The sequence below is a fragment of the Apis laboriosa genome, unplaced genomic scaffold (assembly GCF_014066325.1).
Source record: "Apis laboriosa isolate Shangri-la unplaced genomic scaffold, ASM1406632v1 scaffold45_cov149, whole genome shotgun sequence".
Classification (NCBI taxonomy): Eukaryota; Metazoa; Arthropoda; class Insecta; order Hymenoptera; family Apidae; genus Apis; species Apis laboriosa.
In genome coordinates, this window is record NW_025223361.1 from 1,949,083 (window position 1) to 1,966,025 (window position 16,943).

At 25.6% G+C, this 16,943-nt stretch overlaps 1 protein-coding gene across 2 annotated transcripts in view; it reads left to right on the forward strand.

Moving 5' to 3' along the window:
- Positions 1-16,943, forward strand: part of LOC122716443 (low density lipoprotein receptor adapter protein 1-B-like) — a 93,456-nt gene that overhangs the window by 22,580 nt on the left and 53,933 nt on the right. The window contains exon 1 of one of the 2 annotated variants that reach the window (XM_043939505.1): positions 13,559-13,974. The exons of the other annotated variant lie outside the window; for it this stretch is intronic. Coding sequence (XP_043795440.1) covers positions 13,929-13,974 — 46 coding nt within the window. The 5' untranslated portion in view covers positions 13,559-13,928. Of the gene's footprint in view, positions 1-13,558; positions 13,975-16,943 lie in introns of those variants that run through there. 2 annotated transcript variants of the gene reach the window in all.

Below are 16,943 nucleotides of genomic sequence, written 5' to 3' on the forward strand. Positions count from 1 at the left end.
TTTTTTTTTTTTTTTTTTTTTTTTTGCGACTGCGAGATCTTTGACCGGTTCAAATCTCGAGAAGGAGTTTCGTGCCGCTAGGAGTCGAAACAAGTAAAAGGGACCAAAACGAACCGACAACCGGACTGGATCGTCGGTGAAGAGGATGAAGATGAAGAGGAAAGGTGGAGAAGCTTCGGATCGTCGGTGAAAAAGGAGAAAAATGATTGAATCGACGGGGGAGAGGCGACGTTGGCCTCTAAGAGGAGACGAGAGAGACGGAGAAAATAGCAGTGGAGGAAAAAAATGGCGGTAGTCTGGAACACAACGCGAGGCGCATAATCGTTTTTCTTCGGTTTCGTCAAGTTTATTCGATTTTGTGTAACAAAAGTTTCTCGATATTATTATTGATTGATTGGTTTTGCTGTTGAAAGCACGGATAAACTTTCAATGCTGAACAACGTTCTATTTATTTATTTCTATTTAAGAATATAATTCTTTAATATTAAAGGCAAAGGGAAAAACGAAAGAGGAAAAGAGAAAATAAAAATAGAAAGGAAAAATATAATAAAATAGGTAATTTTGGATAAAATAATTAATAGATAATAGATAAAATAAAATAATTAATAGATAATAGATGTAAAATAGATATAATTGAATTGATTGTGAAGAAAAAGCTTGAAGATAATGATATTGCCATTAAAAAAATTGCGGAAGAGCATAATTTAATAATGTAATTATTCGCTTCTAGAGATGTTTTAATCCAATATATCTCAACTCTGGTGGATTATACGTAAACTTTCTTTTTATATGCAAATACAATCTTGGATAAATAAATTCAGATTAAATTTAAAAATAATACTTTAAAAAAAAATTTCGCAAGAATTCTTATTTAATTAAGCTCTACAACACGAACAATATTCATATTTTAAAATAATATATGTTATATTATTTTATAAATGTTAAAAATTAATTTTAAAGAATTTAAAGTTTTTTTCACTATTAAAAAATATATTATATATATATATATATATATATANAAATTCTCAATTGACAATTCAAATTGACCCGTCGATTCGATTCGCGTTGAAGTGTACACGAAGATTTTCTCATTTGAAAAAGGGATCCCGTTTTTCTTCTTCCCTTCCGATATTTCCTTTCAAATAAGTTTCGAATATCGGCGAATCTCGCTGCGTAAAGGCCATCTTATATATTCGAACGAAGCGAGATTCACCACGATCGAATTTTCGTTTCAAAGCACGTGCAAACGCTAGCTATGTCTCCCAGAAAATTTCCAATCAACATGATAACGAGATTATGTGTATATCAGCTGTAGAATAGAAAACGAGCGCGCAAGAGTACTCGTAATTTCATTTAATAGTCGGAGATCTCTATCTCTCTCTTTCCGATAAAAAGCGAAATCGGGCTAACAGGGGGACAACGTTATTTCAACCAGTCGGAAAATTTTCTTCGGGGATAGTAGAAATCTCGAATTTTCTAATATTTAATTACGAATTTACAATTTTTCGCGTTGAAAGAAAATGTGTACACGAGGTGTTTTCGAAATCGAGTGATTCTACTCAAATGCGAAAATAAGAGAAAGGGAATAACATTTTTTTAAAGCTTCGTTTTCAATAATAAATCACGTTTGAATATTTTTCGAATAAGTAATATTATTCTTATAATTTTATGAATTTAATGTTCCTTCGAAGTAAAATTTGTTGATTCTTTATTGAATATTTATCGGTAAAACGATTTTCTTTGTTTCTGAGAAACTTGAAATTGAATATTAACGAATATTAATCCTGAAATCAATATGTATTTTCAGATTCAATTTTTTCGAAAAACTAATTTTTCGATGAAAAAAATTTATTCTGTATTTTTTCGCTTGTACCATCGCGTGAATTAGAATTATTTCCCATCGATCATTTTTCTCTCTAATTGGAAATTAGTCAATTAAAATTTTTTAAATTTGATTTTTTTCTACTTGAAAACGAAGCTTTAAATAAAGCTTCTTCGCTTTATTTTTGCACGAAGTGATCGATTGGACCAATTCTAAAAATCGAAAGAGAAATTGATATGTAATATTAATTAAGATTTAATTACATTATTTGATTTTTATTTACAAGATTTTTATAACTTGTAAATAAATTATACGTAATTTAGATTAATGCATTAAATGAGGAGATAGAATGAGACAGAATATGATGGAATATTTTCCTTGTTAAAGTCGACATTACAGATATTGTCTATGAATATATTAAGACTCTCTATATGTGCACAGTCTAATTGGATTGGACGATAAATTCATTTTTTTAAATTAAACTTTTTTCGTATAAAAAACACGTATAAAAAATTTTTTTATCCGTTCACCAATTACGAAAAAAATTGATCAAGTTACGTGATTCATACAAGCTTAATATATATAAAATTTATAGTGAAATTTATTCAAAGTCCTATTTTAATCTATAAATGTAATTATTTCCTATTTGTTATTGTTATGTACCATTTGTTATTCGAAACATATTTCACTATTTATAACGTAAAGGATGTAATTCAATAGAAAAAATTTTTTATAGATAAATGTGTAAATTCAATTAATTTTTTTCAATAAAATCATATATTTTTTAATACATTGATCGATGCAGCTGGTTATTTTTCATGAAAAATTATTAGAGCTATTTGTAATAAAAAAATTATTAATTTATTTTTTTTTAATTTTATTAAATTTAATTAACGTATAAAAAACAAGTACAAATGAGCACAAGGATATTGTTTCGCATTTTCGTTATTTTTTATGTATTAAATTTTACAAAATTAAGATTAAAATATTTTTAAAATTAGTGTTTTTTTTTTTTACTATAATTTATTATAGAATTTCATTTTAGGAGGTGATTATATAGCTGCATTGATTGAAACAAAAATTTTATTTTAAAAACAAATTTAATCACATGTTTTTTATGAATATACGAAAAATTATTTAAATTAAATTATTCTTCCATGGAAACGGTGCAAATATTATTAAAAAATTTTCAAACAACGAAATAATTACATTTATAAATTAAATTAAATTATATCTTTTATATCTCATATAAATATTATTCACACATATTCATATATACATTAATTGTATCAAATATTATTTAGAATCATTTAAAAATCAATTCTAACTCGATGAATAATCGTTTACAAGAATACGTATAAAAAAATCGAATAACAGATTTTAAAGTTAGATTTTAAAGATTTAAAAGTTGTAACAGATGTGCAAATTCACCGTACAATTTGTTATACAAAAAGAAAAATAAAAATAGAGAGAAAACCTCTCAAAAAATATAAAATTTTTATATGAATTTCATTCATATGTACCATAAAATCCATTGTTTCGAGCATAATATAAATTTCTAAATAACATACAGAATAAATAAATGATTATAATTTGAAAGTAAAACTAATTACTATAAAAATAGAAATCAATTTCAAAAGTTGCACTAAACATAAACAGTATCGCACAATTTGTCAAAATTATTGTCAAAAAGAACTAGAAAGAGAGATCTTTTCATTCATTATATATATTTATTTATATATACACATACATGTAAACAAATATATAAATATAACAAATATAGACTACATATGAAATTCATCATTGTTTCGTAAGTGTAATTTAAATTTCTAAACAGCACGCGCAGACTGTTTACAAGAACCAAAAAAAAAAAAAAAAATGGCGGCAAGAAGTTCGGTAAGAGAGAGAGTAAGTTGGGGCGGCATAAATATTCAATGGCAACGTACCGACGTATCAACACCACTTGCCAAGCTCTAAACTAGTTTTAGCCGGGATTACGTTCTATCTTGGAAGACATGGTAGCCGCTTGTGATTCGCGTGTTCCAGGTTTACAATACTGCCGTTTCGCCCGCCCCGCTGCCAGGCAAATTTCCAATTTTCTCGCGTCACATCTCCTCTTGGAAAATCTGCGCCTGTGTTATACACACAATCGTACACGGTATTCCTTCGTTGAGTCGAGGATGCACCTTTTGGAATAGTTGAAATAATTCACACGTATTATCGATCGATCCACCACTGACTATTCGACCGAGAAATTCTATGCAATTCATATTCGAGATTGCTTCGACGGGTGCCGCGTCACTCGTAGATCAGATTTTATTTCACCTTCTGTCTATGAGACTTAAGATATTAGAATTCAAGAATTATTCGAAAAATAGAATTTCGGGATATGGGATATGGGCGAGAGAAAATTATCATATTCAATATAATAAATATTACATTTAGATTTCGTTTTAATTTTTTTTATAATAATAATTTTTTTTATAATAATATTATTATTTAATGATAATATTATATTTGTATTATATATTGTGTGTTATTAATTATTTATTAATTTAATTGATATAAATGATAATAATTAATGAATTAAAATATGTAATTTTAAAATAATTTTATAAATTTATTTCATCATTACAGTTCGAATGTTTTATGATTTATATTATATTCATTTTTATACGTTTATATTCTTATTATTCTGAATATACGCTGAATAAAATAATACATAAATACATTCGTAATGCGCGTATACTCTGTATATATGTTCTGTGGTATGGTTTTGATTTCATGATATACATTTATAACTACTTAAGAGGTTAATTCCTCAAGCATTAAATAATAACATTATTGAAAAATTAATGAAATAACAAAATAACGAAAATTAATAAATCAATAAAGTAATTCACATATTGATATTGTTATATCAAGATTATAATGTTAAAATATTTTTATTTATTTTTTCGAATTTTAAAAAAATTTTGCAGAACAGCAAATTATTCTAAAAAGCCATTTTTAAGTGCGTTTATATTTTGAAATTCTTTTTAGTAATTTTACTAAAAAGAAAAAAATGTTGTTGAGTTTAAGGATAAGAAAAAGGAATTCAGATCAAGAATCGTTAGAACCACGTAGTTACGACCCATCAATCTACAAGTCACAGTGACATTGAAACATTGATCTTCCTTGCAGAGACTAAGGATAGAATTTGTTCTTTCGTAAGTCTTGAACAAGAGTTTAAATCATGATGAATGATATTTTGAGGAATATTCTTCAAACACAAAAATTTCACAAAATATGTCGAACTTGATTTAAGATATAATTATTAATATATACTATATATTATTTTTACAAATTTTTAGATATAAATACATTATTCACACACGAATAAAAAGATCTGATTTTGAAGAAAAAAGTATAATGTAAGTATAGAATTATTAATGTGGCAAATACAATTTATGATTAGAAGGCAGATCCAAAAATTCATTAGTTTGTGAAAGTCACACATCATGTAATTCAGATATTTTATTTTGAAAAAATTTTAAAGTTATTGTAAAATTATAGAAATGTTAATATACATATATGAATTTTTGCTAACCTTAAAAATAATATTTTATTTATTTTAAATTGTTCAAAAAGACAATTAATAGCTCCTCTTTTACATTCAAAACATCATATTGTTTCACCTTTCATTCGTACATTTGTATAATAATAATTATATATACATTATGTATATCATTTTCAAATAAAGCTTCAAAAATAATTTCACTATTTTAACATATAAATAATTGCAATTAAAATTGTATCATATAAATAAACAATTATACCCATATAATTATATTTTTATCTCGAAACATGTAAATAAAATATTAATATTACCAAAAACATTTTCACGTTTTCTACGATAATCGTAAAAACCAGAATGAGATCCATCATTTTGACTGAATCTTGATTGTTGGACACGACTGAAATTTTCAAATCTCTTAATGTTTCGTTGAAAGTTTCGTTTCGTCGTCTGTTGACAATACCTGTATTTACAAAGTTAAATAAAAGAATAGCACGAGATAGGAAACGCTGTAAATGGTTTTGTCTTTTTGGTAGAATCAAACTTATTGCCGTTTAGTACAGCAATTCTACGGAAGTTCGAAACTGGATATCGAACACTGTGTTTAACCACTCTTGGAGAAATCTATGGAGTGTTCTAGTAACTGATATCTACGTACACTCCCGAACAAAATTATATCACGTTGTATGATTTTCAATATTTCTTCGGACTAGCAGTAATGCATCCAAATTTTATGTGCATAAAATGAAAGAAGAAAAGAAAAGTAGAAGAAGAATATTGAAGTGTAATGAGAAAGTAGAGATACTTTTATTTTAAAAACTTGGGAAAAATTTCAAATTCGGTTATAAAGACAATGAAAAAATTTTTTTTCAGTATATTTAATTTTTGTATAAAATTGAAGTCTCTCCTTTACAACGAGTCTCTAAATTTTCTATATGATTTTTTTTTCGTCCAGTTATTAAATATATGAATATAACCGAAATTTTTTTAATTTTTGTTATTTAAATAATAACAATTTCGAAGTTCTGTAACTTGACGAAACAAAAATTGCATGGAAAAAAAAAGAAATAAAAGAATTGATGGAAAAATATTCAAAGCGTATTTTATCTTCAGCTTCAAACTTTAAATTGATGTGCAAATTATTATTATTCATGGAAATACTTTGTCACTTACTTTTGAATAAAATTCGCTTTTATGGATTTGTGAAATGCTTATTTCATATACAACAATCAAACAGAAGAAGATCAATCGTTGTTAATATTTTTTTCCCATAAATTTGATCCGTTTTTGCGAAAAACGGAACACGAAGATTCCATTTCAAAATGATGTACGAAAAAACAGATTAACAGAGATTTCGTTTATTCGAGAATGGAAATATTTCTTCTGTGTGCTGAATCTGGCCATAAAAATTGTATATCAGGTTAGGTTTCAAAGATAAATGGATAAAAAATATCGATTTTTGATATATTTTTGAAAATATTTCAAAGAAAGTAAGATTTTTTTTCAGTATTTTTGTCAATTTTTGAGTATGGTATGGTACTATTTCTCTTCTGTAAAATCAAACTTGATTTATCAGTATAGGTTTTTTTATTTTGGGAGCTTTGAAGTTTTTTTCATTTTTAATGAATAAAAACTATTTTTTATTCTTGATATTTAAAAAATATACGATATTTACTCTATTTTTACTTGAAGAAAATAATTTTTACTTGAATCTTCTTTTTCTCGAAAGAATTTAAAAATGCAATAACTTAAAAAAAAAATTCTATGATGATTCGAAACAAGTTTAATTTTACAGAAGATTATGATACAGTTGACAAAAATATAAAAAAAGAATTATTTTCTTTGGAATATTTTCATAAAAAATGATATTTTTATGTCTAATTATCTTTTAAATTGAACATAATGCAATTTTTACGAGATTCAAATGCATATAAAAAGAATATATATATTTGTTTTTATTCTCAACCAACAACAAAATTTTGTTGATAAAATATATTATTTTGTATCTATTTTATCTTTGTCCTTTTATTTTTCACTAAACGAATCAAATTTGTAAAAAAAAATATTAATATTCTTCTACGAATTTTCTTCTATATTTCTTTCTTAAGAAATACTTTATATTTTTTATTTTACATTTATTTTCTTTACTTTGTATATAATACATATGTAAAACTGGAATATATTACGTTAATCTCGAGAAAAACTGAAAATTATATAATCAAGGAGTAATTTTACACGTACAGTATATATACAATAAACGTTAAGCAAATTTCGTTTAATTAGATTTGGGAAGAAAATGAGAAATTAAAAAAGAAAAGAGTATCGTGTTATATTAAAATAAAGAGGTAAAAGGAAAAACGATATTTTCCGGATGAATTTTCATGGATCGTAGAAGGTAATTCGACTGAAAGTACTTCTCGAGAAATATTTGACGATTGTTTTCCTCGTTCAATCCTTTCATCCGTGTCTCTACAACTTTGTTTAAATTGGTTAAATTACTCGAATTTATGAAACTTGAAGTCATGTAGCTTTGATATGAATCTATATTTAATTCGAAATATCCTTATATATATCCTATAAGTTTTTATTTGCTCGTTCTCACAATCATCAATCGTCCATCAATTGTTGCTTCAGACTTCAAACTTCGAGACTTTCAAACAATACCTTAAAAAGTTAAGTTAAGTTGAATTAAATAATTTGAATTAAAGAATCCTTACAAATTTTAGAGAAAAAAATTTCAAGTTCATTTGAAATAATTCATTTTGATATGAACTTGATATTAAAATTATAAATAATATCAACTAAAAATAAAGATGAAAAAAAATTTCAAAATTTATAGAAATTTTTATGGAACAATGAAGCATATTGTAATTAAAATGTAAAAAAATGAAAATGTAATATATAATAAAATGGGATGAAAATATGATTTAACAATATATTTAAAATTTTTGTTTACCATTATGGACATTTTAACAAACATCAACTAATTTATTATAGTTTATTTAATATTTACTGTTTCAATTTAAATTACTTGAGTTGACATTTCTCATATTCGATATTTAACAAAATGCCGTTTTTATTTGCAATCAAAAAGTTTTTAATTGAAAAAAAAAGTAGAAATTTCTGCAACTCCTTCAACGCTAATTATCAAACTTTCCACACATAAAATGTCGTTTATTCAAACGTCGATTATTGTCGAAGTTTGATTATTCAAATGAACATTATTTGAATATAGAATGAATACGTATTTAATAATGTTTAAATTTTAAAACATGTATATTGGAACAATATTTAAGAAAATAATTAGATAAATGCAATTGAAAATCATAAGTAAATTTGATGTTTGAATAAAATTTCTAATATTGAAAGTTAAAAAAATTCTGAATAATTTATCTATGTAGAAGCAATAGAAGAGTATCCAATATTAAAGCAATATGTTACATGATATCTTATATAGAGCGATTTCTTTTTCAGCACCTCAATTTTTCCAAATATAATAGCAATTTATCAAAAAAATCATGAGAAACTTTTACATATTTTATAAACCTAAATAATAAAATTACTAATATTTTACAAATATTAAATAGTTTAAATAGTATATTTTAAATAACACAACATACTTTTTATTATATTACTTAATTTTTATTATATTACTTAAATGTTTGATTTCATTTTAGCTATATATTATCCATAAGTTATGAACTCTTTTTTTTCACTTTATATAAAAATTCTACGTGTACTACTTTATAATCATTCCATATAATTTGTTTATAATTTCGAGAACATTAACTTTTCGATCCATATTTATCAAGACTTTCTTCGATTTATCCAAAAGTTACGAATCCTTTTCCTCCATCATCCTATATAAAAATTTTACCTATAATTCTTCGTATCCTATTTCATAGCCTTCATTCCGTATATATAATTTGTTTATAACTTCATCGATCGAATATCAATATTTCAATCCATATTTCATCTCTTCGATTAGTTACCTTTTTTACTTTTTCGTCCCGTATAACAATAATTACTCGAGTATCCCGAAATCCTCCATTTATCGACGAAGTCGTGGCCTGCGAGCAGAGATACCGAAATAAATCGTGGCGAACAAAGCAGGCCTCGATGAATTTTCGCCATACGTGTCCCAAGGACGGTGCAAAAAGTTGTTGTAGCGGATCGAAAAACATTCATGCCGATAGTTTCTCTTGCCAATCATTTCGCGGCGGTGCGACGGCCTCTCCACCGATGGTTTCTCCCCTTTCCTTCTTCGAGCTTTTTCCTTGTAGAGAAACGAGAGAATCGCTGCCTCATCGATATTCGATGCTTTTGACACAGCCGTTTTGCCCTTCCCTCCCCATTGTTTCCTACCAATGGCGCGATAAATTTCTTCGCGAACGTTCTTCGCGTCTCTCTCTCTCTCTCTCTCTCTCTCTCTCTCTCTCTCTCACGAGAGAGGATCTCGAGCAGTGAAATTGCAGACAATCGCGAGATAGAAACGTAAGTTGAAATTTTATCAACGCGATACTTGTTTATATTTTGTGTAATCGCGTCATGGAAGATGATTCTTCTTTGATTTTCAATCGTTTTCGAAACGAGTCTCGAAGTTCGAATGTAATTTAGCGATTAGGAGCAGGAATGCAGGAGACAACAGAAGGAGAATAGATTTTTTGTTGAGAACAGTTTGGAATGAATTCATTACTTTTTTTAGAATATTGTTTGGAATAATTGTATATTGTTGGCAGATTTAACGTAAGTGGAGTTTAAAGATTAATGAAGATAGAACTTTTTTGCCATTATTTACTATAAACTGCTATAAAACTGAAATTTTTTATTCCTTTCCATTTTAAAATTTAAATATTATTTTAATACAAATTATTATGTGTTTAGTAGTGTTATTTTATTTCTCTCAACTCAATTAACAATAATTTAGACTTTTGTTAAATTAAAGTTTATCTTTTCTAATTCAAATTTTTATTACTGATATCTTTATAATTTGAAGTAATTATATTATATCTTATCAATAATTGATTATTTAATTAATTATTTTCTTTAGCATTAATATTATTTGAATTAATCAAAAATAAAAAATGAATCTTTTTATCTTTTTAAGCCCTTGAACATAATTTTTTCATTCATAATTTTCATCTTTTTTTAAGAAATCATTGTTAAAATAGATATCTGTACTAAAAAAATTATGAGAGAAAAATCATCCCTTAAATTTTGAGACAATTTATACTGTCCAATTTAGAAGAAAAGCAATATCTATTAAATAATTAATTTTATATATTAATTTTTTTTAACAAAATATAAAAAGTTCGTTTTACATTTTTCTGCAATTACTACGTTTATAATTATCATATTTACTTCATTTACAAAATTTGACAGAAAAATTAAGAAAAAAAAATTAATAGTTTATAAATTTATTTATATTTATTTTTTCGAAATGAATAAGTTGAAATTAGAAATAACAAATGAAGTAAGGATGAAGAATATAAAATTTCTTAACTTTTGTCAATAAATATACACGTACACGTTTAAGGGATTAAATACATTTTAAAGATTCATCTAATAATTCTTTCATCGAACGTTACTCTTTTTACGATATTTTAAAATAACTCTCTTGGGTAGTTTTTAGCTTTAACTTCCTTTTAATCTTTCATTCAATACTGTTCTACAAAAGATGGAAAAATGTGGAACGGCGGGAGACAGCGGTTAAATCGCGTTAAAACTTCCAAGAATCGTTGGATCTTTACATAGAAGAAAAGAGTTTTCCAAGTTTTACTAATTTTTAATGTGAAAGTTACACGTTCAAAAATAGTAGAACGAGAAAGCAATATCTTTATGATAGATCAAATATTTATAAATTTATATCAAATTCAATACAAAAGATTCCTTTATATAGGATTCCAATAATACATATTATTTATAAGATATAATAATTGATCGAATCAATAAGATGGATCATCTTCTTTAATCTATCTTGACTTTTATGTCTCTTAGAAATTGTTCTTTTTTATAATACATATAAAAATTTCGATAGTTATTTCATTTTTAAAAATTATTAAAAACAGAAAAAGTAATTTTAAATCTATTTCGATTAATTACGATCAAAAGTACTTTATTTTAATTTTCAAAGCACTTGTAGACGGTTGTTTCATTCGAGATTCGAGTCTACTTGAAAGTAATGTTCCTTTTTTTTTTTTCGAGATATTTATAGAGGATGCGGATCCAGTCCATTAATGTACGAACTTACTTGCAATATATGTACTTGATCCCATCACCAACTTTTACCCCTTATATGTGCGTGGTTTGTTCTATTTTCACATTAAAGTATTTTTAGAAATATCGACTTGTAAGTACTTGCACATATATTAAACTTTATCGAATTTAATGATTATGCGAATGTTAGATATGTTAATTTTTTTTCGTTGGACGAATAAAAAAATTTCGCAACAACGGGGAAGATAATTGCTCAAGTGTTGAGTAACTTTTCCTAATTTTTACTGACGATATCGCTTCAGTCAAATTTCTCTTTTAAAAAATTTCATTTTATCGTTAAAGAAGATATTAATACTTGAGTTTGAAAAAAAAAAACAACAATTTATTTTTATTTTTATTATTCGTTTCTCATGAAATGTTTGATATAAAACGTTTTATATATTTATCGATTATTACTCCTCCACGGGAAAATGTTTAATATAAAATGCGAGAAGAGTTGTGGTCGATTTCTTTATAGCTACATATATGAAACAAATATCATACTTTGAAATGTGACTTTCAAAAAGGATATTGCTTTAGTGCAAATAAGTCTTCGGTTGACAGTAATAATCGGCCATTAATGCAATAACCAGATATAGAGTACTTAGACGAAGGTTTTTATTTTTTTTTTTATTTGAATTTCACGATCATGTATATTATTATATATGATATTGTATATGTATAAATATATGATTAAACGTGATATATATTTCTCCAAATGATAAATTTTTGACATTAAGTGAATTAAATGAATAATTCATATTGAATAAATTTTAAAGTCACGTCACACTTTATTTTTGCAACATTGGCAAATTAGCATAATATATTTTTATAAATTAAAAATTATAAAAAGTACATTAGATTTTCGAACTCCTCTAATTCAATTATAATTTTAGCGATAAAATTAAAGTTTTTAGAAAATTAAAATTAAACATTTACCAATAAAAAATTGAATTTTTTATTATTATTATAATTATTATTATAATTTATATTATTATAATTATATATTATATTTATAATTATTTAATCTGATGATTTTGATTCGATCAAAATTTTTCAATATCATTGCGCAAAAGAGAATTCGAAGAAAGGGAAAAAAGAATCATGGAAAAAATATAGGAAAGAAAGTTATAATCCATGAATCGAGAAAAATCGCTGACTTATATACTTAACTTAATAAAAAAGTTATATTACTTAATCTCTGATTTCGATTTCAAAGATGTGCATTGAAAAGAAGAAGAAGAAGAAAAAGAAAATTCGAAGAAAGGGAAAAAATTGAAAATTGGAAAGGAAATTATAGAGAAAATAATGAAAAGAAAGTTTTTTTAATCCAATATAAACTGGAAATTGAGAAAAGTAACTAACCTATTCATTTATCAACAAAAAATTGCAGATTTCAAATCTATCGTAAAATCGAAACGAAATTGTATTTGGAAAGAAAAAGAAAGAGGGTTCGAGAAAAAAATTGGATAGAGTATCATAGAAATAATATTAAAAAAATATATTCAGCGTGAATTAAAACAAATCACTCTACACACTTACCAACAAAAAATTTGCATTTACCGATATCATTTAATCCCCTTTAATTCTGATTTCAAACTTGCGTAGCATTTTACCGAAAAAAAAAAAGACAGAAAAAAAGAAGAAGAAAAAGAAAAAAAGAAAATTCGAAGAAGAAAAAAATGTAAAGAATATCAGAGAGAAAATATTGAAAAGGATATATAACGCGGCGTGAACCGCGAATGCGTGAAAATAATCTTTATCCTTTCGGCGGGGATCCGGTTCGGAAGCTGAACCGGAATCCAGGAACGGGGAAGGGGATGAAAACGGGGATGGGGATGCGCATGTACGCGACAGGGGAGCGGAATAAACTCCGTGCGGACGCGCTCACATCGCGGCGCACAGTCTTCCCGATAGCACACGTCCGTACGCAGCTCCCTCCCTCGCTAAAAACCTTCGACTCGACTTCGGCTTACTCGACTTCTCACTGATCCACCGCTCTTTTCCACCAACTTTCCACTCTCGTTACACTTACGTCTCGAGACATGGCAACCGGTTGAATACGCGCGGTTCAACGTTCCTTTCGGTGCTTTCGTCGTATTCGTACACGACGAATTCGACTCGTCTCGGGTATTAACGCGGCACATGTTATTGAAATCGAGGATCGTGCCGCGTCTCGCGAGTGAACGTAGCCTGGCGTAGCAGGGCGCGTCTGTACCGACTGTTTCGTGGGGGATTACGATCGAAGGAAAGATTTCAGTTCTGGTGGATCTCGTGCTGCGCTGGGCAGCCAAAATGTCATTCTTCAGGGGGTTGTGGAAGAGCAGCTCGAAACATAAGAGTAAGCTTTCTTTGTTTTTTTTGTACTATTTTTTGCACGTTTTTTCGAGCGCTTGGTATTTTTTCTTTTTTTTTTTTTTTAAAGTATCGAGGATAAAGAGGTGGATTTTTATTTCGATCGTTTGTGTCGAGGTTTGCGAGAACGAATGTAAATACGATTGGAAACTCTTCTTTTTTTTTTTTTTTTTTTCTTTTTGGAAGGATGGCTTTTTGAACGTGAGAAAAATACGTTTGCGAGGTTTTGGAATATTTCTGATGTATCGGATGATTTGAAATATCGAATTTTTTGAAATATTTGATATGAATAATAAAAACTGTATATATCGTATCGAGAATGGATTATTATGTAAAATAGAGGCATGAATAATATTTTTACGATTTAAGATTTACATGACTGCGAATTTTTAGATAGAAAGATAGTCAAATATTGGAATAGTATGTAAAAAATATGTTGTATTATTTAAAAATTTTGAGAAATTATATCGTACATATATATTTATTTAAGAATTAAACGATCGATTAATTGTTGTTTTTTTTAATTTTTGAATTTGTGAAATCAAGTAACTTGATTGATATTACTTTCGATAAAGTTAGTTAGATGTCGAAATTCTTCTATTGAGAATTTCATCATTTCATTGCGCAAAAGAAGAGAACAGAGAATTCGAAGAAAAGGAAAAAAATCATGAAAAAAATATAGGAAAGAAAGTTATAATCCATGAATCGAGAAAAATCGCTGACTTATATACTTAAGTTAATAAAAAAATATCACATATTCAAGATTATGTATATTATTATTACATTATGTACAACAATATTTTTTTCACAATTTTTTGATAAATAATAAAAATATTCTTGTTTAAGAAAAATAATTTATAGATTAAAAAAGAAAAAAATCATTCTACATTGCAACAATTTTTTTTAATTTTTAAATTTGCTTCAATATTGTATTAGGATCTCTTCCTTTTATAGATGTATCGTATAAAATTTTGTATGATTCTCGATATAATGTCCATGATTCGTATTCAATTTTAATACGATTAAATTTGTTTATAATATTTAATTATCATTGAAAATAAAATTAATACGAAAAGAAAAATATTTATATCATTTAGGTAAAATATGGAACATATTACGAAATTTTTTTATATTTGCATAAAAATCCACAATCTTATCTAAATAATTCACATTTTTAATCTTTTAATTGGAAAAATGTATTATATAAAAAATGTATTATATAATAACGAAAAAGATAGTAAGCAAATTTTTGAAATATTTTTCCAATTATACATATATTATAATAATATTAAATTGCAGATGAAATGATGAAATTCTTAATAGAAGAATTTCGACATCTAACTAACTTTATCGAAAGTAATATCAATCAAATTACTTGATTTCACAAATTCAAAAATTAAAAAAAAAAAAAAAACAAATTAATCGATCGTTTAATCCTAAAATATAATCTTTTCAAAAGATTTATAAATGTAAATTGCAATTTTTTATTATTATTGTATTTAATATTATATTTAATATTATATTTATAATATAATATATAGAGTATTCAAATTCGATATAATTCATTCACAACACTCAATTTCTTCTTTAGTTGGATAAAATAATATTCAAGCTTTAAATTTTGATCATGCATCAAATATTATTTAATGGTACATTATATTCACTTAATTTTAAATAATTTTTCAGACTACTATATATGTTAAAACATATGATACAATTATATATATTGTTTAGAAAAAAAATTAAAAATGAACAATTTATTAAACAATAAATTTCACCAACTTCAAAAGACAAAATTATAAATTGATAAACTTTTTTTTGTTTCTATCTCAATTCATTTCTGATCACAATAATTCATTTCTCAATAATTTCTATTGATATTATTTAAATTATGTAATTTTTATTGATATTACTTAAATATATAACGCAGATATTAAAGTCAACGGTCACGATAAAGCTCGGCGTTATCGATATAAATAGACAAATCACGTTTAATGTCGTATGTTTTATTTTATTGCGATAATCATAGAATATGCGTAAAATATCTTTAATGGAATTTCTAGATTATTAGAGTTCTCATCTTTGTTTAGAAATTCCAAGAGCGAGAGATTACTCGAAGAAGAGATTGTTCGAACTTTGTGAAAATTATATTTATATTCCTATCAAATGAATTATCTCGTTTTTGTGATAATTTTATGTGATATCATTGAACGAAAAAATCGGAAGTCAACCGATTTGCTATAGAATTGCATCTTATTCACTTAATAACGATAATATTAATAATAATAATAATAATAATAATAATAATAATAATAATAATAATAATAATAATAATAATAATAATAATACTATTACTACTACTACTACTACTACTACTACTACTACTACTAATAATAATAATAAACTTTAATCTTCCATATTTAATAGTTGGTCAAATATGCGTAAAATTAATTTACGATAGTAAATTTTTATTTTCTTTAAGACGTATTTTTAGATTTTTTTTTACTTTTCATTGTAAGATTTTTCTCTTTTTATAACACATTATAGATTCGATGTTATTTGATGAACACATAAAACGATGTTTATAATATATATACGTAATATATAATATATATACGTAATATATATATACGTAATATATATACGTAAACGAGCAAATTAAGAATTTTCATGAAATTATAAATTATAAATTTAATAAAATTATTATTTAAAATATATAAAATTTTAACAATTTAAATATCACAATAAATGGGAAGAAAGAATTTCATCCTTACACGTTCAATGTACATTCAATATCAATTTCTTCTTCTTCTTCTTCTTCAAATTTCTAAAAGAACGAAATTGTATTCAATTATCCAGATACAATGTATGCACACAACGCGTGTATCCAGTTATTATGATTATTATATAGTGCTCTTTAAACCCTCCTTAAACTTATCGTTTCCATGAAAACAA